Below are 12,354 nucleotides of genomic sequence, written 5' to 3'. Positions count from 1 at the left end.
AGACATCTTCTTATCTCCTGCGGCTACAAGTTTGGGCTATCTTCCTACCACTACCATGGTAGAAGGTCCTGTTTGCTTTCTAAAAGTTTTAGGAGCTAAAATCTAGAAAAAATTTAGCTAAAGAACCAAACACATTTTCCTAAAAGCTTCTAAAAACTTTAGGAGGAGTCAAAAACTTTAGGAGCTCCACCCCTCCTAAAAGTTCCTAAAGTCCATCCTAGATCCCAACTACCCCTCCTTTATTGCCCTGCCCACTAAAAGCTCCTAAAGAGGAGGGCTGCATGATCTATTTGCTAGTGTATTTATTACTTTTAGTCAGTTTTAAAAGATAGAACCAAATATTCTTTTAGAAGGTTTTGATAGCCTCATAAAAACTCCTAAAACTTTTAGCGCCTAAAAGTTTTAAAATCTTGAACCAAACAGGACCGAAGTTCGGCAGCAAATGGGAGAGGAGGCCACGTCATTATTGCGGTCATGGTCAGATGGTTGGTCGTTGGAGCTTGGAAGGTTGCCGAAGGACATCGACCGGGAGAAGCCTGTGGGCTGTGGCCCACGCGAAATCGGATGAAGCCAACTGCACCGCGCCAGCGATAGCGCCATCTCCCAATACTCCCAATGTGCACGTGTTTTACTCTCCTCCCAAACACGTGTTGGTACGGGAGATAAGAGATGACCAATGCCCAATGGCGGACACAAAATTCCCCTATGCATATACGGAGTATTTAGACCGAAAAAATCATGACCCAAACAACCCAATCTTATCTGTTTAAAGAAACCGATCAGACGGACCATTATATCGGTTAGTACTTACTTAGTACTCACTTTTCAAAAAGTCAAATCAAATAGTTTAAATGTTGGTTGAAGTTATATAAAAATATTAATATTATTTACTACAAAATTAGTGAAAATTAAGCTAGTTTGACCGGCACAGATCCAATAATTACATTTTTTTTTTGGACGAAGGGAATACCATCAAACATAACAATAAAGGGCGTATCTAGTGTAGAGAGCTCCCGCTCTGTGCGGGGTCTGGAGAAAGGTGTCAGTGGCAAGCCTTACTCTCGCCTGTGCAATGCGAGGAGACCACGACTCGAACAAAAAAAATCAACCCAACGCGTCTTTTGTTGAACAGGAGCAAACCAAAAAATTGCTCCATGGACCTGATTGATATGCATGGCTAGTTATTAATTGAGACAAATTAATCTCAATTAGTTGTGATTAGCTAGATAGTTTACTAACAACTGGTTAAAGACTTAACTAAAAAAATTAGCTCACATGTTAACCCTCTTGATTGTATACACTAGAGATAATTTTAGTTATTTTTTAGCTAACTAATAATTAGCCTTTGCATCCAAACAAACTCCATGTCGGGTTAGGCTAACCTAAAGAGTGTCCACACAAATCAAACTCGATCTGACACAGCACATGGATAGGTTTATATGTACTCATTATATTTTTAGAAAATATATATTTAATGTAAAATAATCACAAACTCATGTTATATGTAACATCTTGCTCGATTTGAATTTAGCGATATTAGTTCATATTATGTATTGACATGTAAGGTGTAAAGGAGAGAATGAGTTAAACCCAAATATAAGGCTTCTAGAGTCTATATCTTCAATCAATGGTGAATCCGGAAATCTCCTAAAGCCTGATTGAACATAACAATGGAGAACAAGTTCACATAAACATATCAGCCACCAATATAAACCAAGTTACAGATAATAATTTTGAAACTAAAATCACCATTCAACATTACACATCTGAATTTGCACTACTATAGAAAGTGTCATCGTAGCATCCTTATCATTGTCATTTATTACATAACCGGTTTCACCGCTGGTTTGAGGGGTGGTCGGATGCTAAGACTATTTGAACTGGTGGTGAAAAGTCTATTCATCGTCGACATAGAGTACGATCTGGTGGTGGTCTTTAATGACCTTGTCACTGCCGGTTCAGACGCCGAGCCAGCAACGATAGTAGTTATCGCCGTTGGCCTAAAAGGGCCACATATGGATTGGCGGTCAAAAATCTCCGTGAATGTTCATTGTCCTAATATTATTGACGCTATATGCCCTCTGGAACTACCCCTATGGTTTCTTCACTCCCTTCAACTTCAATCATGACAAGCTTCAAGCTATCCGACAACTACTACAACGAGAAAGAATACGAGCGTTGGGCGAGTATTGGCAATGGGGGCTCCAGCAACGAGAGCTCTCCTGATTGAAGTCCGTGGCACTCTGATGATGATTGTGTGTTTATGATGATGGTGACGGCGTTGAGGAGGATGAGGATGATGAGGATAAGGAAGAGGACGAGGAAGAGGCCACCGATGAACCTCCAGCAAAGCAGCAAAGGAAAACGATCCTAGCTCGGATAGCAGGGATCTAGAGTAGATTTAGTTTAGTTTAAGAGAAAATTTCTTATATAGTCCTCTTAAAACTTAACCTTCCCTCTATGGCCCTCGGCATTTTGAACTTTCCTATTTGACCTCGAAACCACTTTTCATTCCATATTTGGCCCATCGGTTCTATTAAAAAGGGTAATGTTAAGTCACCTATACAGCAATGCGAAATGACTTAATTACCCTCCTCTTCCTTCCCTATCCTGATTGAACGCATGGGGGGCGCCCACCGACCACGAGCAAGCGAGCAGACAGCTTACCGGTGACACTGTAGCGACTGAAACCCCATCTTCAGCTCACTCGTTCTCTCGATTCCATGCAAAAACTTGATCATCCCCTTTAACAAAAGTTGCTCTTAGAGAGCTGCCTGCTCGCTTGCTCGTCGGTGGCCGCCCGCACGCCCTTCAGTGCCGCACTCGCGCGCGCCTACACGCAACTGCCTGCGTGGAGTAGCAAAGCACGAGTTGGAGGCCTCTCCCGCGTCACCCTCGCCCTTAAAACAGCTCGAGCCACCGGAGCCTTCTTCCGTTTTCCTTCTCTGCTCCGCCACGGCCGTCCTCTCCAATTCACCTCCGCTCAAGACGGCCACACCCTCACCTTCCCTAGTTAGCGCCGCATCTCCTACGGCCCTCCTCCGACCGCCATCGCCATCGGAGCACAGCCTGCAGCAACCGCCGCCGTCACGACCACCGTTGGTCCGCCCGCGCGCGATTCACTCACTCACTCTCTCTCTCTCTCTCTTTTCCTTTGCACCGACGGCGGATCTCGCGAGCTGAAACCCTAACCCACACGGATGGAGGTTCTCGTGCTGAAACTCAATTTACCAAACGTGATTTACTTGTGTTTCCTATGTTTATGTTAGCTTGAGTTATGTTGCATAATGTCTAATAGAGGCTACGACTAAAGCAAGCAACCAATTACACATATACTTGTTTCGTAACAAAATGTAGGTTGATTTAGTATCATAAGTTAAACTTATCTAACCATAAAAAAATCATAGTTGATGTACTAATACTATGATAATATCTAACAGGTGGGTCTAATATATTAGAAGAGGTGATTAGTGATCTAAACAAGAATATCCCTTAATAATCCAGAATGCGGTATTGTCCTATCCCATTACCACTTCTTACCGTGGGAGTTGTATTGAGATGCTCTAAGGGAACCAAACAAATGCGCTAAAGTATTCTAACAGACCATTCGAGGCCCCAGCTTTCCACTTTAGTATGAAGCCAAAACCCACACAGAAGAAAAGCAATCCAGTAAACCAAACTCCAGCACATGAATGGGGACTAGGAAGCATCACGGAAACAATATCCATAATATGCTGAGCACGACACTCGGATGCCCAGTTAAAGACAACGTAAATTTTCATGGCAAGTCACTGGGACCGGCCAGTGCCACAACGTAAAGCTTTGTCCTCCGATTCAGCAGAATTAACATGGGGATACAATCTAGTTTAGATCATGTGGGAAGCATCTTCAACTGCTCTGAGTTGCCTCAGTCTTGGCTTCCGCCGACTCCGTCTTCTCAGCCTCAACAGCCTTGCCCGCAGCTTGAGGTTTCGACACTTCTTCTAAAAACGGGGGCAGAAGGAAAAAAATGATAATGTTAGGATGTCAGATTGATACAACACTACATGTAGTTGTTTTTTCTCTGCATAAGCATTACAGCATAGTTATCCAGGTCACATAAATGTAAACACAAATAAGGGTCTCAATACTAAGTATACACTGCGCTGAAACCAAATTATCAAATTTTCATTTGGTCCATAAACTTCCTGTGAAGTTTATTCAGCAACAAGCCAACAAGAACCAACACTATTGCTCTGGCCGTTAAGCTTATGTAAGCTTATTATGTAGCACTAGATGTATAATGATATAATGGAGTAATCATTAATATCAAACATTTTGGACAATGTAATTACGTAAGAAACAAGGAAAAAAACTTCAATTTTAAAACTCAAATTATCTAGTTAAACCATTTTTCACAAGTCTGCATTTCACACCAAACAGTAATTTCATAATTTTCAAAATCTGATTGCACCCTCTTATTAGAATATTGAATATGTAATCCCCTTGTGGAAAAGGATAATGGATTTTCTTGATCATGCATTGAAAACTGATTAGTATGGCACATGTACACATTTGACTAGCACTACATAATTCACTACTAGATGGGAAATTTACAATCTTTCAGCAATTCAACCTTTTGCTTAATGTCAACCTACATTACATAAGTTGGATTTCATGTGATTTTTGTTATCTTCTAGCTAAAAGAAGCAACAAGAAAACTAATAAGTGGGAGAGGTATAACAGCAGAAGAAATACAAACCTTCATCATCACTCTCATCCTCAAAATCATCCATTCCCATACCGCCCATGCCACTCATGCCACCAAGACCACCCATACCACCCATACCGCCCATGCCACCCATGCCACCAAGACCACCAAGACCACCCATGCCACCCAAACCAGCCATATCACCCATGCCGCCCATACCACCCATACCAGCGAAATTCTACAAAACAAAGAAAAATATCAAACCAATTTGCCACAATGTCAAGGGAGTCTTAGAAGAAAAACTGGTGAAAGAATTATTTACCGAGAAGTCCATCCCATCCAACTTCACATCAGTACCTAAAAAAGGAATAGACAAATGTAAGAACTTTTACATGCCCATGTCCAACATAATGGGCAATCTTCTTGCATAACGTGTCAAACAAAATATTTTCTAGTTCATATCTATGACAACGTTGCACTATTTAAGCTTGTACATCGAATATACAAAATGATGTGGTGAAATCTAAGGCAAGTGTGCAGCCTCCGGGAAGTTGGGCACACTGTTCTTATGCCTAAGAGGTGGTGTTTGGGTATAATCTAAGGCAGAGGTGTTGCCCATGACATATTTTTCAGGTAGAAGCAATTACAGGTAAAAATCCACTACTCCACAGTGTAAATTTATCAAGTAACAAGGTTCTTGCTGTGTCTGCGGTTTACTAAGATCATGGTTCGTCATTGCTCATTAAACTTGGGAGTGTTAAACACTTAAACCAAATCTTTGCGTACTGACATCGAGTCATGTGCATGTATCAGTTTGTGTATCACCCTAGTTAATTTCCTTCAATAGTATCCAAGAATACAAGTACATAGCGTACCATCATCATCTTCGTCAACCCATTTGTCCCAATCAACTTTCACAAAGTGAGGTGCCCTTTGATCATCTCGAACAAGTTTCTTCCACCATTTGGCCTCAGCTTTTTCTACGATACAGAATATGGACCTGACCCCCACACTTATTTTGCTAGCCTGTTATATTAAGAAGTAACATTGGGTAAGGAGGAACAACTTTAAACATCAAGGATTTAAAGTAAATAAACCTATACACATTTATATCACATGAAAATGCATTACCTCAACGTTTACTTTGTCATTCAGATCTAGTTTCAATTCATACACGTTTGTACCAGCACTGCCAGAGAATGTGAAGACACCATCTGGTTCCAAATTGATCTTAGCATCCTTGGCGTCAGGTAACTGTACAGTGATGTAAACCTTGTCGATCCTCTGGGCCCACTTCACTTCAGGGTGCCGACTACAGAAGACAATACCACTTGTCAATCAAGAAACCAACATATAAACAGGAATTCACCTCTCTACAACCTTAATAGTTTGCACGAGAACATCTGCATAAATCCACAAGTGGGACTAGTGCAAATACACAAACCCATTGTGTAGGGGTATTATCGATCATACACAAGAGCAAATAGGAGTGATTAGAATAGAAAAACAGAGAATCAAGAACCAATTGTCCATTAGCATTAGTACCAATGTTGGCTAGCCAAACTATCCAACTAATGAATATTTTACCATCAAATTTGGTTTATAGATAGATCAGAATAAACAACAACAACAACGAAGCCTTTCAGTGCCAAGCAAGTTGGGGATGCGACAGCCCAGTCCTTGCTCACTTGACACCGTGCCCAGATCACAACACAGCGCGTCACAGGGTGACGACCCAGGCCTTGCCTATTTAACACTATACCCGGGTTCCGATATGGCACGTCGCTAAGAGGGTTATGCCCCGACAGAGTTCTCTTGGGTTTCATCTCCAATGAGTAGGTAAGTTTGACGTTGGCTCACCAAGCCTAAATATTATAAAGGAAAAGATAACCATAAACTCAAACAGAACATGATAGCTTAACACTTCCTGTAACAAGAAAGTAATCATAGATCGTTCCCAGCTGCAAGCATGTGCATACTTTCATTAACACCATTCAACAAAAATGAAGTTGAGAATCATTACAGAAGTCATGCATGACAGAATAAAACTACCAACTATCACTATCAGAAAGCAGAATTTTGGCATCTCATGTTTAAAATAACATTATTAGTATTACATTTTGAACGTTTGCATGCGGTAATGCATGTTAGATGATAGTTGACAGGCACCTTCAAGGAAAGCAGTACCAGGAAGCAAATATGTACTCTTTTCAATGTTGAAACACGGCCCAAATAATTTAGTCACATAAGAAATTGGCAAAAAAGAATCCCAAATGCTAAACAGTCAAAATATAGCCAAACTGTGTTAAGAAATAAGAAATGCAATCGGAGACCTGCCTCCAAAATATCAAGGAATATGCAAAACGTAGCAACATATTACATTTCATGGAAAAAATCACTTCAGTGTTATGATTTTAGAAAAATATCATAATATATTAGAGAAGCAGTTATCAAAGTTATTTTTAGCTAGCATGCCATGTCCGAACAATACTTGATTGGAAGGAGTAGAAGTGGTGATTGGAACCAGAACATGCAGGAAAGTATAAATGAACAGAAGTTTGTAGGAATGAGAGGCATCATCACTCTCTAATGGAAAAACAATTAAAGAACTATGCCACTCTAGGCATGTCTGTGATTGTGAAACTAGCTATGAAAACCAAATGGGACAACAGAAATTATACCATGCCACTCTAGGCATGTCGATCAACTTTACGTCCTGAAACAAATAACTAAACCATAAATTTGCCCACATATTGCACATTACTAGAACATCTGAAACAAACTAGACTTGTAGACTAAGAAGCCAAAACTTAAGTGCCAAAAATGCCAGATGAATGCCATGTATATCTCCAAAACCCGTGCATATCAATCTAAGCATGGTTAATTAGTGAGCCATTACCAGCACTGAAAAGCAACTGCAATTGCAGAACTATGAACACATGGACACCACACCATCACACAAAACCATGGACAACAAGCCATAATCTGCAGTTACCAGCATAACCATCTAAAGCTTTGCCCCCAACAACCCATCCACACCCAACCAACAGAACCATTCAAAACCGCGGCACCACGAAATGAACCACGCGCCCCGCCCAAACCCTAGGGGCACATCGTAACTCGAATTAAACTACAGGAAACCCAACGGTTCCATCGAGCCCAGCCACATCTCGGCGGGAAACCCCTAGGGCTCGTACTGAGCCATGGACACGGCAGAGCGTGACCATGTGCACCCCCGCCCCCAAGATCCGCCCGCGCAGCCGTAGGCGGCCGCTGCGAAAGATCTTGTTCCCACCGACCCGCGGAGCGAGACCGCCGAATCTAGAGAGAAGAGTAGATGCTGGATCGAGAGCACCCGGCGGATTTTTGCTCACCTCATCTTGACGCGGCTGGTACAGGCGGCGGCGGCTGGTGGGGAGCGAGGGTTTCGTGAGGTTTTCGGGGGTGGGAGGCTGGGAGAGCAGAGGAGAGATGGAAGTTTGGGGAGACTTTTTCGTGTGTGCCCTTATAAAAGATCGTAATCTCCTGTGTGCTCCTGAAAAAATTCAGCGGTCTTCAGCGCCACTACTTCAACTTTTTCGTGTCATCCATGCCACTTCCGTCAGTTTGGGCCCTAACGCCGTTAAACTGCAGGTGTGAAAAGACGAAAATGCCCTTAAGTTCAAATATTTTATTAATTTTTTTGAGCATCTTAACGACTTCAAATGAAAAAACTCAAAACTAGAAAGTTGTAGATCTCGTCGAGATCTATAATTTTCATATAATTTTTTTTTCATTTAATTTTGCAAAAAAAAATAATATGATTTTTCTAAGATATATTAATCATATCAAATCTGCTCATAATGTCCCTAGGAAAAGTACCAGCTAGAGCTGCAGCAAGCTCACTGGGAAATCTGCTCATAATGTCCCTGATGACACGGAAGGCTGCTCCCTCTGCACCCTCAGCTGGAGTGTGACCCTCAAACTCCAAATGCCAACCATCCCAATCTGAGGCATCACCAAGAGCAGGAACCGTGATCTCCACCACTGCAAGTCCATCATCTGCTAACTAGCTCTCATTCCAAGAGTACACCGGCTCTTGACCCTCTGGGTACCCCACATCATGGAGCACTCTCCAAAGCAAAGTTGGCATGCCAAACTCGCTCAAGAAGGTGTCCATGGTGCGGTGCTCCCTCAGGGCCAACGGACGTCGAGGTGCTCTTCCTCCGGTGGACTTACGGGCGGTCTGCTTCGTGCGGGCCATCTGTAGCAAAAGTTCTCTTATTACTTCGGGGAAACATATTTTTGGTGATATACTTTTATCAAAATGAGATAATCAATTTATAAGGGGAGGTATGCATGAGATGAATGAGATGCACAAGTAACATGATGTATGTTCGTGTCGTACGTTCTCACAAACTTAGGAAATAAATAATTTCTAACGACGAATTCGGTGGCATAACAACGATCTCTCAATTACGTAGCTAATACGTTCTACACGATAGCGTTGTTATGTACCTGCAGAAGATTCATTTTAGCCCAATTCCCAATGAATGCATAAAAGCAGTAAAATTTTATCTACACGCTCTACACGAATCCCCCGATACGTGTACAACGGTAGTAACTACCCGAATCATCATCCTAATGATGGCATCGCCTCCACAGACGGAAGACCCTCACATGAGATACCTTGGTAAAACATGCGTAGAACATGTAATTACTCCAGCACCATATAAGCATTCACCCTAGATCGGCGGTGTATCCGATCATGCTCTCACAACTCACACTTACCGAGGCGTAGAGGCAATTGATCCATTCATTACCACTCAAACAAGTGGCACTCATACAATAGCACGCCGTATGAGCGACGAAAGAGAAATATGATGCAAGAACCCCAGTCAATACTTAATTAAGCCACCTAAAGTCCTTAACTGGGCATAAAGGATATGATCACTGGCATACTTTATAGTTTTAAAATCACGTTTTCCAATGCCTTTTTGTTTTAAATACACTTGTGAACAGTAACACGCTAAACCATGCTCTGATACCAGCTGTGACAGAACCGACCAATTATACGAAATTAAGTAAGAAAAACCATCCGCTAGAGCAGACGCTTTAGCAAACTTAAGCCCGTATAACCCGGTAGTCCGTGAAATCACGAAGGATTTCAAACTAACTCATGTCCCAGCCATGATCGTAATAAGTTTAGCGGTCACCAATCACATATTACATAAAAGTTTGCATAACAGATACATCAGAGTTTAAACATAGTTATTACAAAACAAGTTCGAATAAAAAGTAGCGGAAGTCATTTGTTTAAAACCACACACACTCACACGGAGTTCAAATATAGTGCCAGCGAATGATCATCTCCAACAAAAGCATCAGATGAGACGTAAGGAATGACCATGCCCATGGTCCTAAGCATCACCCATCGCAGGATACAGGCAGTTGATACAGTAGCCATAGTACATCTGCCCATCTGCAACAAGTGGGAATAAAACCCTGAGTACGAGAAGGTACTCAGCCAGACTTACCCGACATAACCGAAAATAAATGACGCCAAGGATTATGAAGGGCTTTATAGTGGGGTGGCTGACTCATTTGCAAAGAAGCATTTTTTTAGCATTTCAAGAACCTTTCTAAAAGCATTATTGCCAAGTTAATTATTATTAACCTGTCCACTAGATTCGCACCTATACTAGAGTAAACATGTGATTAAGCAGATAATGATAACCAATGATCATTAAGCAACTTCCATACTGTCATATTCACTATAACTGTCCAAGTGTTCCATAACATTTACTACGATGAAGTAACTCAAGTCAAGTGCTCACTATCCAGGAGCGATGGCGATTCGAATCGATTCCTAACCAGCTGGTGATTTATTCCTTACACAAACCTCACTCACCCGCTAAAGTGAGATATTGATCACCGAGTCAACTTTCCAGGAATCTCGAGTTTGCCAGGAACCACATGTACCCGGGGGCCGACCGACTGCACTTTGGTCTTATCATCCCGCCCCCATGTCCTACCACACCTGCTCCGGTACAGTGCGTTGCGGGCAATCTACTCGGCCCGAAAAATCTCCCAGCTTCGCGGTCGGAAGGTACTTTATCCGGCCAGCTAAATGTAAGGCATGCGTTCAACATGACTCGAGGCCCAACAACGGTCGGTCCTTAATCGACACAGACGGAAACACTACAGTCCAGAACTCTGCAAGTCTCCGTCCGGTCTCAACTTCATTTAACACTTAGTTATACCATGACTTCATAGTCATCCAAGCAGATCCAGGTAACCACCTATAGCTCGCAGGTGACAGGAAATCACCCGACTTCTACCGGTCTAAGCCAGCTAAGCATTGACTCGACTGTGGATACCAGGGTAACAAGGATATAGTATAACAAAGGTAAACAAGGTATAATGCAGCAACGGTTGCAAACAACTCCTGAACGTAATGCATCAATTAAAGTAAAGCATTTAATTAAATCATTGCAAACCGGGAGAAAAATGCTCCGGGGCTTGCCTCTCTCGAAGGAGCTCGGACGGTGATCGGGGCACTCCGGAAGTTCCTCAACGTCCTCCTCGTCGGCTTCTGGCACTTCCTGCTGCTGCACCTCGAGCTGCTCCTCGGGCTCCTCGGGTATGACGACTGGGTTCTCGGTTTGCGATCCTGTATGATGCAATGCGTGTAAGTGATTATGCAAACGGTGCATCGAAGGAGATGAATGCAATGGATATGTTGAAATGCAAGGTAGTCAACATCATCTAAGAACTATACTACAAGCACATGTCATCTACTGCATTCTCTTCTACTACTAATATGTTAAGTTAACCTATCTTATGAAATGCTTCAAAGATACACCAAAGCTTTACGACTTTCTTAATCACACTTAAAGCGACACTGGCTTAAACCCTAGTTAATAATAGGTTTGAATAGCAACCTATATTTCTGATGCTCCTAAAAATCTGAGAAAATTGCAGTAGCATACTACTACCCTAAACAGACTACCATAAAAATTTCATGGCATTTGGATAAGTAAACCATCCTACACAAAAATGACAAGCTATAGCATGAAAATGAGCATGAAATTACTTTGTACTATGAAAAGTGTCAAACAACAGAATTAATATTTTTCCTAGGTTCTTCATAGCATATAATGACTGTACAAAAATTACCACATGCATGTTTTATACAAAGTTTGCTCTCTATCAAAAATAACAAAAATCAGCCCTTAAAGGCACTTGAACTACACCTCCAAAGTTTTCCACAGCACATGCATGAAACAGATTTTTCCTAAGGAGTACATGACACAAGAAGATTAACAAACTTGGAATCATATTTTTCTGAAGCCTATATATTTTTCTACATATTTTTCAAGTTATCAGCAATATTCATGATTAAATAAAGTTCTACAGAAAAGTATCTCAAAAATGACATGCACAATTTTTCCCAAGTAGATCTGGTGATAAGGAACCTAGAAAAATTTGTTTCAACAAATTTGGAGCAACTTTGAGTATCCAAATATTTTGCAAACCATTTCTGTTTTCAAATAACAAATAATAAATGGAAATCAATTCATTTCAGAATGCTGGGCCGGCCCGAATGGAACAGCTGGCCCATGGCCATCACCGGCCTGCGCGGCCCGAGCGCGGGGGAGAGGAGACGGCCCATCAGGGCGTCA

The 12,354-nt window shown here is 41.8% G+C and overlaps 1 protein-coding gene and 1 long non-coding RNA gene across 2 annotated transcripts; both read right to left on the bottom strand.

The window, feature by feature from the left end:
- Positions 1–3,670: 3,670 nt before the first annotated feature.
- Positions 3,671–8,179, bottom strand: LOC136477268 (uncharacterized protein OsI_027940-like). Its single transcript, XM_066475389.1, has 6 exons — positions 8,065–8,179; positions 5,822–6,002; positions 5,566–5,716; positions 5,013–5,047; positions 4,742–4,928; positions 3,671–3,983 (listed from the first exon to the last, which is right to left on the bottom strand). The coding sequence occupies exons 1-6, from the start codon at positions 8,067–8,069 to the stop codon at positions 3,889–3,891; spliced, it is 654 nt and encodes a 217-aa protein (XP_066331486.1). The 5' UTR covers positions 8,070–8,179; the 3' UTR covers positions 3,671–3,888.
- A 1,694-nt stretch (positions 8,180–9,873) lies between these two features.
- LOC136473516 (uncharacterized) lies at positions 9,874–11,839 on the bottom strand. The gene is made up of 2 exons (XR_010762647.1): positions 11,196–11,839; positions 9,874–10,151 (listed from the first exon to the last, which is right to left on the bottom strand). It is a non-coding gene; the product is annotated as an uncharacterized lncRNA (long non-coding RNA).
- Positions 11,840–12,354: the final 515 nt, after the last annotated feature.

The sequence above is a fragment of the Miscanthus floridulus genome, chromosome 8 (assembly GCF_019320115.1).
Source record: "Miscanthus floridulus cultivar M001 chromosome 8, ASM1932011v1, whole genome shotgun sequence".
NCBI lineage: Eukaryota > Viridiplantae > Streptophyta > Magnoliopsida > Poales > Poaceae > Miscanthus > Miscanthus floridulus.
The sequence above is the reverse complement of the archived record's forward strand: the minus strand, read 5'-3'. Positions and strand labels throughout refer to the sequence as shown.